The following is a 21,633-nucleotide window of genomic DNA, read 5'->3' as shown; positions in this document are numbered from 1 at the left end:
AAAAGCATCCAGCTATTGATTGAGGCTATCAGGGGGTGTAAGTGACCATGTCACACAAACCTGAGCTGACCTCATGTCCTGTGGCCATGTAACATCTAATGCTGACTTTTTATTTTGTTGCTTCTCAGTTGCAATGAGACTTTTAATGAAAATCACAAACTTGGTATAAGGTTATTGTTGAGGTAAAAACAAGTGTCAGGATTAGCCAGCAAATCTCCAGCTCCAGCAGAGCTGTGTGACCTTTGGCACATGCACTGGGGAGCAGAGCAGTGCAGCTCCCACAGGCTGGTACAAGCACTGAGCTCTCTAAGACATGCTGTACATCTGTCCCACTCATCAGCTATTCCATTTGCTCCTTAGCACAGTGACTCTATCCAAGAACTTGCACATTGTTGAGAATCCTGCCCAGCTTCACCAGCCTTGCTACTAAAGAGTAAGGCAGAGTGAGGTAATAGTAAGGTAGTGGTATGAAAAGTAAGGCAGAGCTAAAGCACCTGTGCCTTCATGCCTCAGGGCAGGTTGGGTGAGAGCACCAGGGAAAAACCTCCATCAGAGGATACAAAAGTTCACAGAACTGCTATCCCTGCCCTTGGTCAGTGGGCAGCCATTCCACCATGTCCTGTCACTCCAGGCCCTTGCCCAAAGTCTCCTTCCAGCTCTCTTGGAGCCCTTCAGGTACTGGAAAGCTTCAATAGGATCATCCCAGAGAGATTGTGGGTATTGGTGCACATATTTTAACTTCTAGATCTGTGAATTTGAATCTTTGACCTGCTGCATTGACTCTCCTGTAGGTTGGCAGATGGTGTTTTTGCAAGTTCTTCTTGTTCTGAGGAAGGGAAAGGAGAACTGGAACAGAAGAGTGGATCCCATTTGGATTAATTCTTTTTTTTCTACACCTGTGACTTTGCAGCCTGCTGTGGTCAGAGACTGGATTTACGAAAACCAGTGATTACCTTCAGCATTTAACCACTTCTCTCTAGATCACTATATCCAATATCCCCTTTGGTTAAATGTTTCATTTTATTTAGGGCAGAAACAACTCTCACCTCATGTCTGTATAAGGGCAAGTACTGTGGGTCCTGGTGTCAATGTGTAATCGTCTTGATGGCAGCCCTGATCTGCTGAGAGATCGTGACTTAGAGGGAGACTAAAACTCTGCTTTTAGTTCAGAGATTCCTCTAATCAGGCCAGTTTTAGAAACTGCTATTCAAATTCATCCCATACATACATATGCAAGATATAATACAAGATATATTACAGACTGTTTATCTAGATCTTGTTTTATGTAAGGAACAAACATGAGGTGGAAAAAACACCCAAAGTATTCTTTATGTGCTATGTTATCTTATCAGGAAGCAGCCAGACTGAAGCAGTTCCCCAGCTTCCTAGACTGCACAGTCCCACTTTGCCCAACAAGAGAGTGCTGCAAGAACTGGGTTGTTCTTGGTGCTGGCTTTTGTAGACGCTCTTCCCTGAACTTCTCATTAACCTTTTGAACCTCATGCCTACTGGATGGATCCCAGCCAGCATCCTCCACTACCAAAGGACTCTTTGAAAGGAAAGTTTACACCTCAGGTTCCAAGCTGATTTACTGTGGCACACAGTAGAGGAAGGCAAACAGTGGATTTGCCTTTTTAAAAACAGCAGTTGATTAAAAAATGAAGTACCAATAATGTGGGAATCATACTGTCCTGAAACCTTCAGACATTTTGGCACATAGCTCTGTCTCTCTCGGACAATTGCATTCCCTTTTTCACTGCTTCCCTCCTCCTGTTCCAGAGCTCCCCCCTGAAGCCGTTGGGGGGTGGGAACAGAGTGGGTTGTGAAGTGTCCTGGGATAATCCACTTTGACAGGGAATTGTGCTGATTAAAAGTTATGGCTTCGTAACAGCAAAGCTCCCACTGCTGTCCACGTAAAAGTTGCTGCTTTCTATTTAAACCTTAACCGTCAGATCTAATCAAGAGAAAATAAGGACCTTTTTATGAATTCCATGAGAAAAATTCCCCTCAGGTGTAGGTTGCACAGTTTGATCAGCTCTAGTATCATGTTTTAGCATTTCATATTAATCCGTCTGACTCTGAGCCAAGAATTTAACTTTCAAACTTGCCTAATGGCCAGGCAAAAACAGTTTGGCAATTTGTTATTATTTCAGCTAAATTTGAAATATGCAAATTAAGATTTATGGCAAATGAGGGCTTAAAACTATGCATTTATCTCCACAAGGAAAAGGTATCGTGTAGCTGCAAGGTGCCAAAAAATACCAGAGCTGGGCAGAGAACAAGCGAATTACAACTCCCAGAAGGCACTGGAGAGTTGTACATCAGCATTTGGTGTCCTGATGACAGGAAACAAACTATTTCACAGTCTCAGATTTTCTGGAAGATATGGAGTTGACCCAGCCCTCAGACTAAGTATGTCATGTCACCGTTTCCAACTGAAAACTGTTAAACTGTCCGGTAAATCTGGGATTTTCAACAAGGCTGAACTAAAAGAAGAATTATTGTTTCATGGAATGTAAGTATCCTGTCAAAAACACATGATGGGAAAAAACTGATTAAGTACAGATAACATTTTTATTCCTTTCTTTTCTCCCATCCTCTCCCTCATTTCTCCATGCATAAGCAATTAAGATCATTCCCATGTGCCAATTCAGTTTTGGTGCAATCCCAATAAGGCAAAGAGACAATGACCCTGCCAATTCCCTGCCTCCTCTTCCTGGGGTAGTCCAGAGGAGGACAAACCATGCAAGTCAGATCCAGAGGTGCTCTGGAGAGATGCATTCGTTGCTGTGTGGTCTAATTCCCCGCTCTATATTCTGTGGAACTGAAGACAATAGGATGACACATGGACTGGAGTTAGATCCGTGCATACTTTCCTTCACAAGTCAGGGTTTCCAATAAAAAGCATTGGAAAACTGAGATGCACTCCCAAAGTTCAGCTCAGCCTAAGCCTTGGGTCCAATTTTCATCTTGATCAGAAATAATTTCCCTTACATTAAAGGATTCATAACCACAGAGCATCAGTGCACACAGGCCAGACTCAAGCCACATCTGGCAACAAGGGCTTGAACATGAAGAATGTTCAGTAAACAGCACAGATCTTTTCTCAGTCTGTCCCCTCATATGCAAACCAGAATTTCCAGATTCTGGAAGCTGATTTTCCTCACTGCCCTGGTTTACTGGAAGAAAAAAGCAGCCTTCATGATACACATCATTCCCTATTTTTACCTAACTCCTAGAAATACCTCATAGAATTTGAAAAATTGTGAGGCACTCATTCAAGCAAGGCTTGAACTTGGTTGATATAAATACATAATTCTGCCTTGGAGAACAGAAGTGGTTTAATCCAAGGGATCTGGTGCCCAGGGCGTGTGTGGCTGGGTTTCCTGAGCCCTGCCCTGGAAGTGGCAGCCGGTGCCTGCCGAGGAGAGGGTGCTCTCCAGTGCCCCAGTGGGAAATGCAGCCAGAACAGAGCAGGGCACAGCCCATGTGTGCTCTTAGACAGCCATCTAGTGAGTTTAGCGAGGAATCAACAACTCCAAGGACATGCCGTGAATTCTCACAGAGCCCGGAGTTACTTTACAAATATAGTGCTAAAACACTGCCAAAACTTTGCCAGGAGTGCAGAGGGGCTTTGCCTCAGTCAGAGCAGTAGCAGAGCAGAAGGGTGCTTCAGTTACTGAGCTGTGAGACAAGATTTATCATCCCTCTGTGATTCTTAAAGGTAATGTTGGGGGGAGTATTGAAATTGCAGGGCACCCCCACCACAGAAATGATGAAGCATCTGACTCCAAGGCTGATGGAATGCTGAACACTTACTTTATTAGAACTATACTAAACTATAATAATACTATATTACATAAAAGAGAGATACTATATCATACTTACTAACTTCTAACTAAGTGAACTGAAGAACTCGTGACTGTCTGCAGACCAGAAAGTCCACACAGCTTGGACCTGATAGTCTAATTAACACAAACAATGTCCACCAGAATCCAATTAAGAACTGACTTCAGATGAACAACCTTCCCAACATATTCCACCAGTGCAAAACACCAGGAGCAGCAAGCAGAGAAAATTTTTTTTTTCCCTTCTGTGCTTCTCCAGGAAAAAATCCTGAGAGAGAGAATTATGTCTCTCTCTGTTCAGAGAATGTGAATGCCACAGGGAAGAGTTCAAGCACTGAAAAACACGCCTGATATTTATGTGAATTTCAGAATTTTGTTTAGAACAAGTACATGTGTATGGTTTTATTTATAGACATACATATGTATGTGTGTATATATATTTGTATATATACACACACCTCACCTTTTTCTTATATATCCATTGCTAAATCAAAACAATTCTATTGACTGAAAACAGGACATGATGGACATCATGCAATATAAAAAAAGGGGGGAAGTCTGGAGGGATAGAGAGATTCATAGAATCATTAATGTTGGAAAAGACCTCTAAGAACACCAAATCCTTCTGTCAGCTCAGCACCACCACTACGTTCTCTATTAAACCATGTCATCAAGTGCTGTATCCACAAGTTTTTTAACCCTTCCAGGGATGGTGACTCCAGTAGTGTCCCTGGGGATTGGCACAGAGAGCCTGCTTCATTGCTGGTGCGTGTTGGGCCATTTCTGCTACGCCAAATTTGTCGGTTGGTGTGAAATTAGCAGAAAGTCTCTCAAGAAAGAAAAGAGAACCTGTGAACCCAGTTCACCTCAAAACCAGCATTTGTATTTGCTTGCTCTGTGTGCTGAATTCCAGCCCTGTGAAAAAAAAAAAGGTGGTGGGGGGGGAGCCCCATCAATCACAAGGATCTACAGAAAAAACATTCAGGTATGATTTTTGAAAATTGCTTTTGGAAAATTAACCCAGGGAGACGTCTGATAAAGCTACACACTTACTGCCTCATGCTCTGAGCATTCACGGAGCCACAACCCCTGTGTTAGAAGGACACAGAATGTGTGGAATTATAATGAAGTGGCCAGAGTCAGCACCTCATCAGTCCAGTGGTTACCTATTAACCACTGCCTGCTAAATTGCCTTTTGCTATGACGTTCCCAGATGGTCTCTAGTCATAAATGGGATCACTGAAAGGAAAATTTTAAAAAAATAATCTGAAACAAAAAATTAAGATACTTGTCAAAACCTGGTCAAAATTGCGGTTCTTCAAAGTTCCATCCAGTTGATGATACTCTGTTTGAGTTGCTGTAGAATTTCTACTTAGATATTTATTGCCAAAACCCTACCAAAACAGAGAACTGCCTGGGCTGCAGATCATGTCAGTCTTGATCCACTGCTGCAGACTTGGCCATGCAGTTTCTTTCTTATGTCACATGCAAAATCTTTGAAGGCAAATGACAGGTGTTTAGGTTATTACAAAAGGAATGATAAATCCTTCCTTTATACATTTTTTGGACACTATTAGAAGAAATGCTATAAACAACACCCTCAGAAGTGTGCTATCCTTGCTGCTCAGTAGCAGTTACCTGTGAAGTTTTTACCTTTTTTCCCCTTGTTGCTATAATTGCACATCAGGAGGGCTGTGGAACAGAGCTGCAAAAGACTGCCACTGAAAACAGGGGAACAAAGACCTTGCTGAGATGCTGTGGCTGGAGCTCATTACTGTGTAGGAGGAACTGGGGAAAGGTAGGGCTGGAAAAGCACATCATGGGACATGAGGCAGGTGTGTAACGATGAGACAATTGTTCTGGTAGATCTGAGTGGCATGAGCTGCCTGCTGGATTAAAATGTGTCAGTGGAAACCCCAGCAGTACAGAGTCCGTGCTAGGCACACCAGGAGGGCTGGCTTTGGTTCTAGTCTGGAAAGAAGATGCTCTGGTTACACTTCTGGTAAGACACTTCTGGGGACTCTTTGCTGAAGGACAAACACACCAGAAATACCTTTGGATTAATTCAGGTCATGGTGGAATAATCAGGATGACCATAGGGGAAACCTTTCATGAAGGATGGCAAAATTCTTCAACTAACGACTTTATCTTTCTGCCTAGGAGCTCACTGTAGCTTTCCCTAAGCTTCTGAAAGCACTGTAGATGTACACACAGCAGCTGCACTGCTATGAGAAGCAGGGTCCTTGTCTCCTTCCATGAGCAAAGTCTCCATAAACACAATTCAAATGCTTCCTGCAGATGATAAAACTCAACAAGGAGCCCCTTAACTCTACTCCTTCATATTATAGCTCTGTATTTGTGAGCTGCCTTCACCAGCAGCATCCTCTCTGAGTTAATAAAAACTGAAGCAAGTTTATAAGTATCACCTCCAAAAGGTGTTTAATGAAAGTGCCTTTCCTAGCCTGTGAACAATCCCAGTAATCCCACTGCTTCCCTGGACCAGGCATTGCACAATGCACAAATGAGCAAGTGCATTCATAATGTTTGCCTCAAGGTTTTCAGCATGTGTGGATCTACTCATGTGCTTAGGAAAAAATACTCCGACAAGTAAAAGCATGAATGTGTATTTAAAATTGCCCTTCTGGAATTAGCTCAGCCTATTTGTAAGGTTTCTTGCAACTTAGCACATGCTTCATCTTCAGCTCAGAGTGTTAGCCAAATAATAATCAGCACTCAGCAAGAATTAGAAAGCTAGTTTGTCACAGTGAGGTCATGGGGAAGATTATTCCTGCTTTATGACTCCATTTTTAATAAATATTCCATAGCCTGTCATGGAAAGGATGTAGAACATATTTATACCTCCAACCTCCCTTTTCACATAAAATTTATCAATTTGTCTGGTAACTTCAATAGGAGCCTATTCCCTTTTGTTACTTTTTACATGCCTCCTGCTCAGGAGAACAAATAATCTACATCAGAGTGCAACAGAGATCTTGTCTGCTTTTGAAAGTTAATGTGGCACAGATCTAGATTAGGAAAGGTATTTAGGTATTTCCTTTTCAGGTAGAATATAACTGCATAAATCTTCTTCTCAGAGTAAAGTCAAATATATGGTGCACTCACCTCATATTTAGGCTGCTTATTATCATCTGTTGAGGTATAAAGATTCAATTTCACAACATCATCTTACTCCTGTCCAAGTATTTACTGCCAGATAAGCGTGGGCTTGGGAAATCAGCCTACATGACAGTGTAATGCCTTTGTCCTCCTCCTTCAGAAACACTTGAAGGAAAATCCAGTGCATTTCTCAGAACAGAAACATTCTCTTCTCTGAAAAAGGCAACAGGAAATGTGAGCTGTGTCTCACTACGTGACAATGAGACATTTGAGTCTTCACAGCAAGCAACTGGTGTAACCCTGGCTCCAACGGGACCACCCCACACCTGGATGGTCAGAGTGCAGCAGAACTTGGACAAAATTTCCCTATGTCCTCGGATTCCCTAAGGAAATCTGTCAAAGGAGCTGGTTGTGGTATTTTTACACAGACCAGGGACTCCTCACACTGGGCATACCCTGGAGAATATTTGGAGAACAGTATGTGCCAATGCCAGTCTCCTGCCTGGTGTTGCCAATTTTGGAAGACAGGTTGAAAGAAAGCTCTAGATTCCTTTCTTTTTTACTCTGTACATATTAGCAGACTGTGGTGATGACACAGTTTAAAAACTAAAATAACAAAATAAATCAGACTGAGGAATGCGTTATAATTCAAGACCCAGACCAATGAAATGTTATAAAAAGGCAGAAAACATGTCAGCTAAGATTTCAACAGAATGGTATCTCAGATAGGCTAAGAGCATGGAATTGACCAGAAAAACAGGAAAAGCATTTATTTACAAGGCATGAAGACACACTTCAAACCTGTGTCCACTCTAAATATATAATGAATATTTAAATGCACATTGTTGAAACAAATTGAGCACAGACAGCTATTTCTTTTTACAAAACATATGGAAATGATCATGATGGAATTACTCTTTCCAGAAAAAAAACTGCAAGGAACTTCTAGTTGTACTACAAAAAAATAATTGCTTAGAGAGAGAAAAAAAAAAAAAAGAGAAAAAAACCCAAACACGGCAATTTTTTTTCTAGTAAGAAAGTTTCTAATCCTACTTTTTTTGCTCCCATAATTCTTATGCAAACAGCTTCACTGAAGTCTGTTGCATAAAGAAGCTTTCTTAAGTTAGTGAAAAATGATAATAAAAAAGCTAGTAACATAATTTAAGCTTCACAAGGAAATAATTTGTTTTGAGATAGTAAATGAGAGATTTGAGAAACAAACCTGAGAGAAATAACTTGCATATGAATTTTTTTTCCACACCAGCATAGCAGTTGCTGCAAGGGTTGTGTGGCATATCACAGGTGAGCTGATTCAATGTCTGCACAAAAAATACATAGATATCTACATGACAATGTTCCATAAAGCCTTTTTATTTGTTCAGTTAATATCCACTCTGCTACTTTTATCCAAGAAGGATAAAAATATTTAATGATATTGACTATCACAGTTCTAGGCCATATTAATAAAAACAAACCAGTAGAGGGATGCTTCACTACCCAGTATTCATTATAACTGCTGTACAGAGGGAGAGAACCATCCAGAAACTGTGGTAAGGTTGCCCAGCAGCACCAGGTGTGTGTAACTCCGGGTAATTCAACTCCAGCACATTGTGAGGGCACAACAAAGTCAAATAACTTATTTAAAGTATCTGCAGAGATTGCAAGCCCACTTTCCCAAAACATCCCCTTCACAGAAATGTTGCAAACCCTTTTATGGTCCCTGCCCTAGGAGATCAGATGACTCAGATATGCCCAAGTAAAAATGCTTGAGCTGATACCTGGTGCTGTTTGAGCAATGTACAGACTGCTAAAAGCAACTGTAAATGACAGAAACAAACCAAATAAGAGGCACAGATAAGATCTAATATTTATTGTCAAGAGACAGGCTTGAGACACCAATCACACAAACTGGATTCCTTCCAAACAGTGCCTGAGAAAGCTTAAAAAAACCCCAAAAAAACCAAAACCTAAATGACCAAACTAAGAAATAAAGGATCATTCCATCTCTTTGTGTAGCCTGCAGCTCACAAGGACAACACCTAAAGATCATGTTTCAAACCTTAGATCATTTCCAATGGCACACAACTTGCAGGGGTCCATCCAATTGCTTAGGAAAAAAAATAAACCTAGTTAGATAAAAACCTTACATCTTGCTATGAGAGAAGAGCCATGAATCCACTTTGGTGAACAGTAAATGTGGACCAACAAAGAATTAACACAGTTAGAGTCACTGCATAAATTTTAAAATCCATCTTGCCCTGTAAGAACCAAACAATAAAAGTTTTACATTTTTTCATCAGTTCTGGCTACTTTGCTGTGGTTCATGAGATGACTTTTGTCAACACTAGACCAAATATTAATAAGTGTAGATATGTTTAATTAAGCAAGTTCACATCTTAGGAATTTTTTGATTGCAAGAGGAATGGCAAATTAAATCTGCATCACTTAAAATGTATTTTATACTGAGCCTAATCTTCTTGCACTCTCTTTTTCCTGCATGCTGTGCTCCATCTCTTGAAGCGGCTATTATAGAACTTATTTGTCTCTGAGAAAGTGTTAGATGCCAAACTAAGCAACGTGTCTGGAACACAGCAATCATTTTATCCAGCCTCCTCGAGTATTTTGCCATCCTTAGAGCCTTCTTCCAACTTTCCACAGCTTTGCTTCAGTCTGCAGTTCTGCTAAGGACTGTCCTCACCATTAATCCAAATTCCAGTTCTCTGTGCAATATTATCACAAACACAATATCAGCATTTAAAACTCAATTGCAAGAAACAGATCAATCCCACACTAGAGATGGATAAATACTATATGGGCTTCAGTGAGCTCCTAGGATCATAACTTTATGAATATACAGCTCTTTTCAGTAATTGCACAGCCTGTTTCTTTCCATCCCTTAAACCAAATGAACATTAGAATGGTTTCTCTACTCCTTAAGAATATGGATTTGTTTCCATGAAAAAAAAAATAATTCCAACTTCAAGCTGCTCACAGTGCCAACAATCACCTGCATGCAAATCGCTGAGCCTCAAGCCAAATCTGAGAAATGTCTCCCAAATAATCAGTTTATATGTGTTTTAAGACAACAAGGATTTTTTAAATACTTCTGATAATTTCAGATAGGTATTAAAATAATGTTAGTATAACAAAAAAACCTGCCTATTTTTCTGAAATAAAACACCGAGGGCTGAGAAAACCACCCCAAAACATGAGTGAGACAGTTTTCAGAGAGTTTTTAAGAGAACAGTTGAAATATTTCCATTCAAAACAAAAATCAACTTCAAACAAAGAAAAATGATAACTTTTACTTCAGTCTACATTTTTAAAGAAATTTTCAACCTTTACCCTGAAACACAAAGAACTCCCACTGAACAGGTCTCCTTTCTAAAAATTTAGAGTTAAGCACTTACTGTAGCAGTTATACCACTCTATTAAAATGAGTAGTGACTGGTGACATTGGTAATTATGTTTGCACTTCAAACCACAGAACAAACTTCATTTTTTTTGTTTAATTCATGCAGTTACTCGTAGTGCACTCATGAGCAGACACCAACCTCTTAAATGTTTGATTCTGTGAAGCAAATAACAGCTAAATAAGCCTAACCACAAATTTAATTAGGATGGTGAAAGGGCTCCAAAGGAAGCACAGTGGTCTGCTGTGACAAACCACAGACCAGGGGAATCCACAGGAGAGTTTAACTCAGTGCAAATTACCCAGCTGAAAAGGGCAAAGCTGAGGATGTCTTCAAGGAATGCACAGCCAAGAGCTACAGAAAGTTGTTGGTTCATTTTTCAAGTGAATGTGAGTATGTTTAGCTGCTGCATAAAGAAAATAAATATTCGATCTAGCTGCAGTTTTATGGTTCTTCTCCAAGGCAGGATGGTACAGGTGTAGAATCCAATGACAAATGGTTGTTTTCCTTTGCCCACAGAAAGAATGTGGCTGGTTTGCTTGTCTGATGCTTGGTGGTTTCTGCAGTTTTCTTTTTCCTTTCTCCCCTACTCCCTCTCTCTTAAGTGGAGAGATCAAATTTAGCTGGAAGTTTTATTGGAACTCACAGGGCTTGGCTCAAACGCCAACCGCTGGCTCTCACTCATTACTGAAATGGCTCATTACTCACTCAGTCTGATTCTATTCAAATCCCGGGAAGTTAATATTCCACTTTACAGTTTATCACCTGCTATCAGAGCCCTGGTGCCTCCTTACAGCTCCCAGGGTCTCCTTCAGTCCCAGGGGACAATGCAGCACCTCCTCTCTCACTTCCTCTGTGCTGCCTTTAATTCTCAATACACAGAAACACAACCCACCTCTGCAATCACAGTCACAGCTGTCAACTTCTAGTTGTTTTTATTTTTCTTTACATGCTCTAGAATCTTTTTTTGTTACTCATATCATAAGGCTATCTGGAGTGGTAAGATCTGTGATTCCACTCACCATGATTTGTTGTATGTGCTTCAACCCTCCTGTTTATGATGAGGTGAGCAACAGAAAATTTTATCTTCAAAAACAAATCCAGTCAAAGAGTCAGGTCTGTGACACACAAGAAGGGACTTTACTGACTTGCAGAGACCTGGCAATACAGGCTGAGTATAAAATATTGCACAGAAAACGGCTAAAAGTTCTTTTGCATGGTAGTTGTCCTTGTTCTGGGTTTTCTGACATGTAACTAAATTTCATCTTACCAGCGTTATTTTAATTATCTCTCCTGCTGTTCTTTTGCACAATATATTTCTTAAATGTCCTCTGCATTACCTGCAGGAAGGTAAACACAGACAATGTTCCTACAAAAACCTTTGCTGAGATCTCTACTGCCCCAAAAGCTTTAGTGCCACCAATGTTTCTCTGATAAGTAAGTGTGCACTTGTTTCCTTGGAACACCATTCCCAACCACATCCCAGGACAGCACAGCATATCCCTCTCACATCAAGGAAAAGCTAGGGCCCCTGTCAGGGAGCTTTTCTTTAGGGCACTGAAGCATATTTTCTCCATCAAACCTATAAAATTGAGTTCTTTATACTCCAGCTTTTTTTTTCATTTCCTGTGCTTTAAAAATACCCAAGTACATTTCCGAGCTGCTTTGCAATTGTTTCAGATCTATATGGGGTGGAAAAGCAATCAGTGCTCCTATGGAACAGTGCTAATAAAGTGACTATTCTACCCATTTACTATCTAGTACATAAAATTGTTCCTTTGTCTGTTCTGTATATAAAATGTACCCCATGTCAGAGAGCCAATGATGTTGGAAAAGCCCTCCAAGCTCATGGAGCCCCAGCTGTGCCCAATGCCCACCTTGTCCCCAGAGCCCTGAGTGCCGCCTCCAGCCCTTCCTGGGACACCTGCAGGGACGGGCACTCCCAACCTCCCTGGGCAGCCCCTGCCGAGGCCTGAGCACCCTTTCCATGGGGAAATTCCTGCTGTGCCCACCATGAGCCTGCCCTGGCCCAGCCTGAGGCCGTTCCCTCTGCTCCTGTCCCTGTTCCTGGGAGCACAGCCCGACCCCCCGGCTGTCCCCTCCAGGCAGGGAGTTGTGCAGAGCCACAAAGGCCCCCTGAGCCTCCTCTGCTCCAGGCTGAGCCCCTCCCCAGCTCCCTCAGCCCCTGCTGGGCTCCAGCCAGGATAGAATAGGAGCGCTGTGCAAAGAGCGTGTATAGACCTGCACTAGGTGCCTTTGTCACCCCATTTTAAACTTCCATAACTACAGAAAGACTCTTCAGAAAGCACTAAAGTCAAGTCAGCAGCGAAAGTGCCAATCTCCTTTGCAAATCCCTGCGGCCCGGCCGGGCCCGGCCCCGCCCCGCACTCGGTGCCGCGGTTGCCGGGTAACCGCGCCCGGGCCCTCAGCGTCTGTGACGGCGCCGCGGCCTCATCCCGGAGCCGGCCCCGGCTGCTCATTCGCTCGGCGATTCGTCAAGCGAACTGTCTCTACGAGATTGTCTCTACGAGTTCTGTGGATTCGCGGAGATTTGGTCTCTGTGAGCAACTCCTAAACGCACAAAGCGTTGGTCTTTGCAAGGGACTCCTAAATTCACAGAACGTTGGTTTCTGTGAAGGAGTCCTGAACTGGCAAAGCACTGGTCTTTGCCCGGGAGTCCTGAATTTCATTTGAAGGTAAAGACTGACTCAGGTTGTACTTTCTGCTTTTGTCACATCTGTGCTGTGAAAGAGAATCCCAAAGGGAAATGCAGGATGGGATAATGCCAGTCTTCAGTTCAGTGGCATTGTACAGCTGAGGGGATGAACAATATATGGTCTACTGATGGTGCTTTTTTCTCAATGAAGAAATGCAACATTTCCTGAATATACTAGTCTATACATTTTTTCCTATAGTATTTATTTAAACTACTTATAGATGAATGAGTTCTGTTAAAGTTTCAGTGGGTTGTTATGATCTGGTTATTAAAATTATTAAGGAGATGCCCCTGAATTAAGGTGCAAAACAAGACCATATGCCAAAGTCAATAGTTTGGATTTTATGGAACAGTAATTGTGAAGAAGAGAGAGGGCGAAAGAAATAGAAAAAGGAGGGGGGGGAGGGAGGGGGCTGGGAAGGGGTGAAGAAAGAGAGTGACAGAGGCAGATTTAGTAGAAAACATCACCATTCCATGGATGCCATCCCATCCCATACAATCCTCTTCTGGTCTTCTCTGTGGTGAGGTCCCACAAAATGTAAGACTCCAATGGATTAATGCAGATTTGGGCAATGTGGGACTGCCCAGTACCTCCCTGGGGTGGGGCAAGTTTGGCTCTGTCTTTTGCTACTTTCCAGTAATATAAAATCACCAGAGTGTCCTTTGAGCCTGCTGTGAATCGGGTTGTGGATTTTCAGATCTGTTGTGTTCCTTTGCAGGCCATGCTGCCATCTGGTGCAAGGCCTCAGCAATGGGTCTGGGGGCACTTTGGAGGTCTTTGATGGGTTAGGACACCCCCTCAGCTGCCCCTCGTGGGAATGTGCCCTGGATGTGGCCTTCTGGGGCTGGGGGGTTTTAGAGCTGAGCCACTTTGTGTTGGGGAGGATGGGTGTCCACTGCCTCTTACCAGAGGTTGTGCCACACACCCAGAATTTCCCCTTCCCCCTCTGTTGATGGGAGGTTTGTGTGCAAACCTGGCCTCAGCAGACGAGTCTGTGGCTATGACTTCCCCAGCCTGAAGGCAGACAGAGCTGATTTTCAGGACAGCTGCTGCGTTTGGCTTTAGTGGGAATATATTTTTCTCTCTTAGCCTTGTTCACTTCTCCCAGGACCTGAGCTAACAGGACAATAGTGTCACCTTGATCTTGTCTCAAGTTCCCTTAGGCGGCCTAACTCACAGTGCCAAGTTCCAGTCAGAGGCCATTTTCAGGGAAGGGTGGGCTTGGCTGCTCTCAGCTTCTTGATACAGTTTTGTCACAATGGGCAAAAAGTCCTTTATAGCAATATTTAAGCCATTAGCCATAACATTCCAGTCTCTCACAAGTCCTGTGAGGAGCAGTTGAGAGAGCAGGGGTTGGTTAGCCTAAAGGAGAGGAGGTCCACTCAAGCTGTTTTTAAATAATATTTGAGCTTTGTTAATTCCAAGTATTATTAATGTTGAGCATTTTAGCCCCAGGTTTCAGTACGATCCATCTCTGAATTGCACAAGGTAGCCATATAGTTCAAATAAAGTCCAACTAGAGGCCTAACAATACTAGCTACTTATGCCAAACAAGCACTTAGCTACTTTCAAATCATATAAAATCTTTAGCACCAGTACATCCCTTGAGTCTGCCATGAATTGGGTTGTGGATTTTCAGAGTTCCACTGTTGTTCCTTCCAGTTTTGTTGAGGCACTGTCGCTCATCTGTGACATCCTCCCTTCAAAATGGCTTCTGGATCCTCGGGAAGGAGACCACCGATACCACCTCTTTTGTTCAGGGACAAAATGAAACCTCGTAATGTGAGTAGCCACTGGGGCTGTGTTAAGGCTGGAAACTGCCCTGGTGTCCCTGCTCTCCCTGCCCCTGTTGTCCAGCAGCGCAGTGAAGCTGCAGACCCCCTCCCCAGCCCTTTGTGCTGTGCTCCCGTTGCTGGGGCTGTCTTGGTGCAGTAGGGAACACTGTGGAATGTGTCAGGGACAGCCCAGCCCCTTGCCTGGCTGTGCCACCGGGGCCAAGTTGAACCAATGTACAGCTGAAGCCCTCAGCATGGGCTTCTTTCCCTCCCCTTTGCCACAGGAATTCTTCTGTCAGGCTGGGCACTCACCTGTGCTGCTCTGACCAACCTGCCCTTGGGCACCTGGGCATGTGGGGGGGAAAGCTCAAACTCTGCCCAAAGCCTTGACAGCCACGGCTGGTCCCAGCTAGAAGAGCTTCCAAAGCAGCTCTTCTCTCTCAGCTCCTGTGTGGGCACAGATCCAGCCCTGCAGGCAGCACTGGAGCCAGGGCCACAAAGGTCCCTTGCTGTCTGCAGCTCACTTGACTGAAGATGCCCCAGTGCTGAGGCTCTGTCAAGGAGATGCCTCTGTTTTCTTGTGTCGAGGGCTCTGTCAGCCCAGACAGAGAAAACAAATGCTAATTAACAGAGAGAGCGAAAACTGGGACACATTCCTGTGCACCTCACTCTTGCTACAGCTTTTCTTTCTTGCTTCTCTTGGACTCAGCCAGCAGTGCTATCTCCTTACTGTGAGTTCTGAGTGTTGTGCAGGGATGGAGTTTAGGCAGTTCTGAGAGCTCCTCCGCGCTCTCTGAAAAGGTCACTGCCTCAATGCAATGAAACGTAAGAGGAACCAGATGCCCAAAGAGCAGAAATCCCCAAACATGTCCCATGAAATCATGGAGAGACTGATGGGACACAGCCGTGTGGTTGGAGTATGGGTATTGCACTCTGTATTATTAATGTATTGGTGCTAAGTATTTCAGCAGGTAACTTCCAGGGCTTCCAGAACTGTCTTAGTGGCTTTGATCACAAATTATTCACCAGTGCCACTTGTTCAAGAAAAGTTTTTCCGAACAAGCTCATCTCTGAGGTTCCTGTTGGTTTGTGATTTTTTTTTTTTTTTTTGCCTTTCAGGTGTCTGAATCTAAGTACCAGAGGGATCAGTTCATCAAGATGAGGAAGGAGGCCGGTATTAACTGGCGTTATCTGCCCAGTCTTACCGCAAGGCTAAATATGGATGACGATGATCCACCGGTAGTCTTCTCCTGCTCTTTTCCCTTCTGTTTGATGTGAAGTTTGAAAAGGGTGTGTGCTTGTGACAGGCTTGCCTCCAGCAAAACACCTCAGTATCCAGATCCTGTTGTCATTGCAAACTGCTGGGAGTGGTGGACTGGGCATCCTGATCTGCACTAAGCCAACAGAAATAACCTCTGCTGAAGCTGCTGGGCTGTGCTGGAGTGGAGCTGCCATTGCTAAAACCATGGGGGGAAGGCTAGGGACACAAAGGCACAGCATTGCCATCTGCCATTCTCCTGCTGAAGGAGCCGCCTCTTGCTTTGGTGTGGTCACCATCAAATGCTCAGGGTCACAGGATTCCCTCCACAGTGGCAGTGTTGGCCTTTGAAGGCTGAGGACCTGCAGGAATTACTTCAGATTTAGCAAAACAAATTCTATTAATGCTTTGGGTGGGGACAAGGTGTTTGGACCCTGATGGGGTGGTTAGATTTTGCAGGCTGCCAGATGTACAGGGGACTTGCCTCCCCTTCCCTCTCATCCTCCTTCCTTTTGGTCAGGTCTTCAACCCCTTCCCTCTCCCAGCTCAGAGCAACACCCAACAAACCAACCTGAACAAATTCAAACCACAAACAAAACATAGAACCAACAAATTCCATTCTTTCACTTTTGTCTTCAGCCAAATATCACCTCATCTCTCACACCTCCTCTGGTACTGTTCTCTTCTTACTGATGCCTAAGTTCTAGATCAAAACAGATATTTGCAGTTGTGTGGGCCTTGGTTTCCCTGTCTCAGAGGAAAGGACATCCCAAAATTGTTTCCCATAGAGTCTGATGTAAATTTGTGGGTTTTACTTACTCCATGAGTGCTCAGTCAGCATCTCAGTGGGCATAGGGCTGTGCTTAAGGTAAGTGCTGCCTGGCATTCTGGAGAAGGAAAGCTGGAAAAATACATGCCAAAAGAACAGCTTGGCTTGAGTCTGCTCTGTGTGGCCCAGCAGTTCTTGATCAGTGCAGAGCAGAGGTGGGTGAGCCATTGTTTGCCCAGTGTGTCCAGGGCAGATGTGCTCACCCAGAGTCTGTGCTTCACTGGGGATCAGTGTAAGATTCTCCTTCATGAACCTTCCTCCCGGCAGCTGAATCTCTCCCTGCTCTCTCTCACCTCTCCAGCCGCCACCTCGCCTAAAAAAGAAATTGTTTGGGGTTTCCCCAACAGAGCTGGTATTTCAGAACTTCATTGCTCCTGAGGTCTCTGAAACAGTGCTGTCTGTCATTAATAAGGACAAGGTAAGTGCTGGCACCTGGAGCTTTAACACTGTACAGGAAGAGGAGAGGGGTGTAATTCCCATAGTGTACAGCAAGGCAAGTTATCTGCTGTAGCACATCCAGAAGAAAATGTCTCAGCACCTTGTTCTGCAAGATGGTGGAAATCTTCCTGTGCTGGGAATTGTCCCCTGATTTTGGCCATGCCTTGATGGTCTGAATCCCAAAGGAGATTTCTTCTCTTGAAAGCTCTGGATTGGTAGGAATGTTGAGGCCTGTACAGTTCTTGCCTGCTCTCATGCTTTGCATTGAGTCTATTGCACAGACTGTGTCTCCTTGGTTAATCTTGGCTCCTGGTAGGAATCTGTGCCTCTCTCAGCCGGTTTGGCTCCCTTTGTGCAGCTCACAGTCAAAGCTCAGGGGCTGAGTCTTCTCCACTTGATGCTGGAATCACTTCTCATTAATGGTATTGGCACTGCAGGAGCTGTGTTCTGAAACAGCCCTGCAATCAGATGGATGGAGCTGAAGCAGCAGGAGGCCTTTAGGTGCCACTTCAGGCTCCTGCTGTTTCATCCAGCTCTGCTCAGCTTTTCCAAAAGCAACACGGTGCTCTGCTTTTCCTTTGGAGAACCACAGCACATCCAACACTCCTGGAGGTTTTCACTTTCACTTGTGATTGTTTTGCAGTTTCCCAAGAGAGTTGAGAGGAAAGGTTGAAAAATGTCACCAGTTGTGTTCCAGTGTAAAGTGGAAAATGGAGAGCATTGGAATTTCAGTCAGGGAAACATTTTCTCAAATGAGCCTTGTGCCAAGAGTGGGCTGGTGGGAAGAGACAGGAGGGAGTCAAAATCATCTGGTTTAGACTTTTTGAGAGCATTTTGGTGCTCAGGAGTTGATGATATCTGTGTGCTAAAAAATGCATGTTTGCTGTGTCTGTGTATCCCAGAGGGCAGAACCTGGCCTGCTGGCTGCAGGCAGGAATGCCCAGCAGCCCAGCTTGCCTGCAAAGGCAGCGAGAGCCCCTGGAGAGCCAAGATTGGTTTTTAATACTGGAAGCACACTGTCAGTCAGTGCTGGTCATGTTTCTCCAGGCAGAAAATGCCTTTGAAGCCCATAGTCAATAGGCACAGCCTGTCTGTGTTTCTGTCCCTTTTGGCAAGCTGATTGCTCTCATGGTTTTATGATTCTTCCTTGCTGCTTTACTGCCCATTTAAATTCTCTTTGCCATCTCCTTGTTTTAGGGATTTAGGATTGTCTTGCTGTGTTTCTTTTTTTGCTTTTTAGGTTTACTTTTATTTCCAAGAAGGCCACAGTGTTTGGTCTCCTCTCTTGCTGGTCTGCCTGCATGACTCTGTCCCCAGAATGTCCCTACCCAAACCTGATCTGCTAGAAGGGAATTTTTTCCTTCCCCCAGGACAATTTGATGTTTTGCTTTCAGGTAGCGCATTTCCCCTCTGGTACACGACTGCACAGCTGTGTGCAGGCAGAAGCCAGCAGGATTTTTGGCCTTGTTGAGTATGCAGATGACTTGGTTCAGGTGCTCTGTCTCCATCCTGCTGGTGCTGACCTGCTCAGCCCTTCCTTCCCACCAGGCACTGCCCAACTGCTCCTGGCCAAAATGCTGGACCCAGAGAGAAAGGATTCAAGCTCACCCTTGTGAATGATGTGCCTGTACCTGCACAGCTGAAAGTGCTTTGGAAAAGGGGTTGAGGAGGGATGTCACCAGGGCACGGAAAGGTCTCTTCTCATCCTGTTTCCACAAGTGGCAAAATCATCATTTCATGTCTTTGCTGCAGCTTTCTCGGATGGTGAAGGTGTGCATGGAGAGCTCCCCTTATTTCCAGCTGGCATGCCCCAGTGATGTGTACCACATTGTGCCACCAGGCGCCTCTGCCTTTGTGCGGATCCGCTTCACCCCCGACGAGAACAAGGTGAGACTGGAGGAGCCAAAGCACAGAATTATCTCCACAGCCATTGTTTTCCCTGCACTCTGGGTACAGCCCATTCCATGCTGTCAGCTTGGCTCCAGGCTATGGGCAGGCAGCCTGCAGCAGCCAGTCACACCTTGGCACATGCTGTCAGGCACTGCAGCCAGGCCTGACAGGCTCTGCTTCCCCTCCCTGCACATTCCTGAGCATTCCCAAGGGAAGATGCACAGGGAACAGGATGAAAATGACAGAGGGCTGTTGACAGACGTTGGGCCATCTCTAGGTCCAGTGGAAGGGGTTTCATTATTATGGAAAACATTTGAGGAACAAAGAGGTCAGAGAGCTTTCCTCCTTCCTGACTGCCAACAGCTTCCCTGCCTCACCCTGGCTGGAGCAAGATGGTGCTTTTTCACCTGCTCTGTTCTCCAGCTTTGCAGCTGTGCTGTCCCAGAGCACAGCTGACCATGGTACAGCTGCAGGGCCAGGGCAGAGGATGTGCTGTGCCCGTGAGCCCAGCCTGGCACAGGCACTCTGGGTGCCCTTAGTGAGGAGAAGGTTGGTGAGCTGCAGGGGACTGGGACACCTGCCTGAAGGAGCTGGTGCAGGGCAGGTACAAGCTGCAGGCAGAGCTGTCAGCCCAGAGCCTGTGGCAGTGACACTGCTGGGGCTCTGTCTTCATGCCTGTCACTGTGCTTGCTCTGTCAGCTGGCACCCATCCTGTGCCAAACCTGCTTTCATGGGGAGGTTTGAACACCAGTGCTGAGGCCCTGGCAAGTCTGATCTCAGTGCTGTGATCTGGAGACTTGTTCATACAGAAAGGTTTAGGACATGGCATGGAAGGGAGGAAGCCTTGCAGAGAAGCAGAGAGGCCCTTTCCAAAAGCATCCTGCTACCTCTTAACACTGTTCTTCTCCTGACTTGGTTGGAGAGGCAAAGTTAGAGGGAAGTTCTGAGCCAACTGATATTTCTGCACCAGGCCAGAGGGGCAGTATCTCTTTGGGTGCAGCTGTTTTCTCATCTTCCTTTTGCTGCTTAGAGTCAGTTTAACACTTTTTCCTATTCTCAGACAGTGGGAATATAGAAAACTAAAGAGAAATGTCCTGTGTTCCCTAGCTCCATGTTCCTTAGAAGGAACTTAGGAATTATTTAACATCATTAAAACTTAGAGTAAAAATTATAGTGGCTAGGGCAGTTCTTTGTATGACCCAAGTGACACAAGAGCTTAATGCCACAGAGATAAGTTGTGCCAAGTGCACTGGTGCCTTTAAAATGTGACATATTAGTAGAACTTAGTGTTCATTTTAGGGTGGAGTAAGTAAATTGATGCCTTGAAGGGTTATAGAAATTATTTTTCTTCTGCCATGGGGATGGCACTAAATGTCCTGTGCTGAGACAGTTTCTTTTCCTGCAGGATTATTCCCACGAGCTTGTCTGCCGCACTGCAAAGGAAGACATAGTTGTGCCAATTCGCGCAATTTGTGCCCGACCTGTCCTGGTCCTCCCTGACCAGCTGGACTTCTCAGTGTGTCCGGTCAAGTACAGCACACAGAAGACTCTGCTGGTTCACAATGTCGGCAACCAGGAAGCTCATTACCAGCTGAGCACCGAGGGGTGAGGCAGCTCATCTGTTCTTGTGCAAAGGATATCACCTTTGGGTGATAGCAGAGTTTGGAAAGAACAGCAAAAGGATCCAGAGCATCAGAGCTGCTGCCCTACAGCCCTGGCTGGAAGTGAGCAGGATGGATGGCATCTGCTCTTGCTTTCAGTGTTCTTAGGAGGAGGCAGCCTTTGAGCTTTCTCTGTCCCAGATTTCCTGGAGGGTGCTGGGACATGTTGGTAGCTGGCTTGCACCCTCCAGAGCACAAGCTGCTTCTGAAATGCCTACTCAGCACTGTCAGCCAAATAGACTCATTCTCTGGGGGGCCACAGGCACGTGGCTTTCCAGTGCCCCCTGGATCACATGCCCAACATGAGCTGTGCTGCGGGCAGCCGGTGCAGTTCCTGTTACTAAAGCTGATCCGATTTCCCTTGTCAGCTGAGGGCATCAGTCACCTCTTCTGTTCCATGATGAACCTTTGAAAGCCAGTTTAAAATTTAAATCTTTGAATAAGGTTGTGCCCCCTTTCATTGAGATTTCATTTTGCATACTCTGAAGTTCCTGTGTTTCTGCTGTTTCTCTTTTTGGTTTGTGTTAAATGTTTGCCAAAAGATCATGAATTCTTCACTGGGAACTGTCATAAGGGTTGAGCTCCTCTAATGCCTCTCAATATACCACATGCCCATAGGTATATGCACAGGTGTATAGGAAATAGGAGACATTTAAGGAATATGTGAAAAGCTGCTGGAAATCATCT

At 44.6% G+C, this 21,633-nt stretch overlaps 1 protein-coding gene across 1 annotated transcript in view; it reads left to right on the top strand.

The window, feature by feature from the left end:
* Positions 1 to 11,401: 11,401 nt before the first annotated feature.
* The window catches only part of HYDIN (HYDIN axonemal central pair apparatus protein), a gene marked incomplete at both ends in the record, with an annotated part of 69,405 nt that continues 59,173 nt past the window's right edge, over positions 11,402 to 21,633 (top strand). Inside the window, 6 exons of the mRNA XM_084215304.1 lie at positions 11,402 to 11,443; positions 12,668 to 12,964; positions 15,990 to 16,109; positions 17,259 to 17,375; positions 19,148 to 19,282; positions 20,691 to 20,890. Of these exons, the coding sequence (XP_084071430.1) occupies positions 11,402 to 11,443; positions 12,668 to 12,964; positions 15,990 to 16,109; positions 17,259 to 17,375; positions 19,148 to 19,282; positions 20,691 to 20,890 (911 nt within the window). The remainder of the gene's footprint in view (positions 11,444 to 12,667; positions 12,965 to 15,989; positions 16,110 to 17,258; positions 17,376 to 19,147; positions 19,283 to 20,690; positions 20,891 to 21,633) is intronic.

Source organism: Fringilla coelebs (assembly GCF_963513975.1).
Source record: "Fringilla coelebs genome assembly, chromosome: 14".
Lineage (NCBI taxonomy): Eukaryota > Metazoa > Chordata > Aves > Passeriformes > Fringillidae > Fringilla > Fringilla coelebs.
This window is presented reverse-complemented; position numbering and strand designations above follow the sequence as displayed.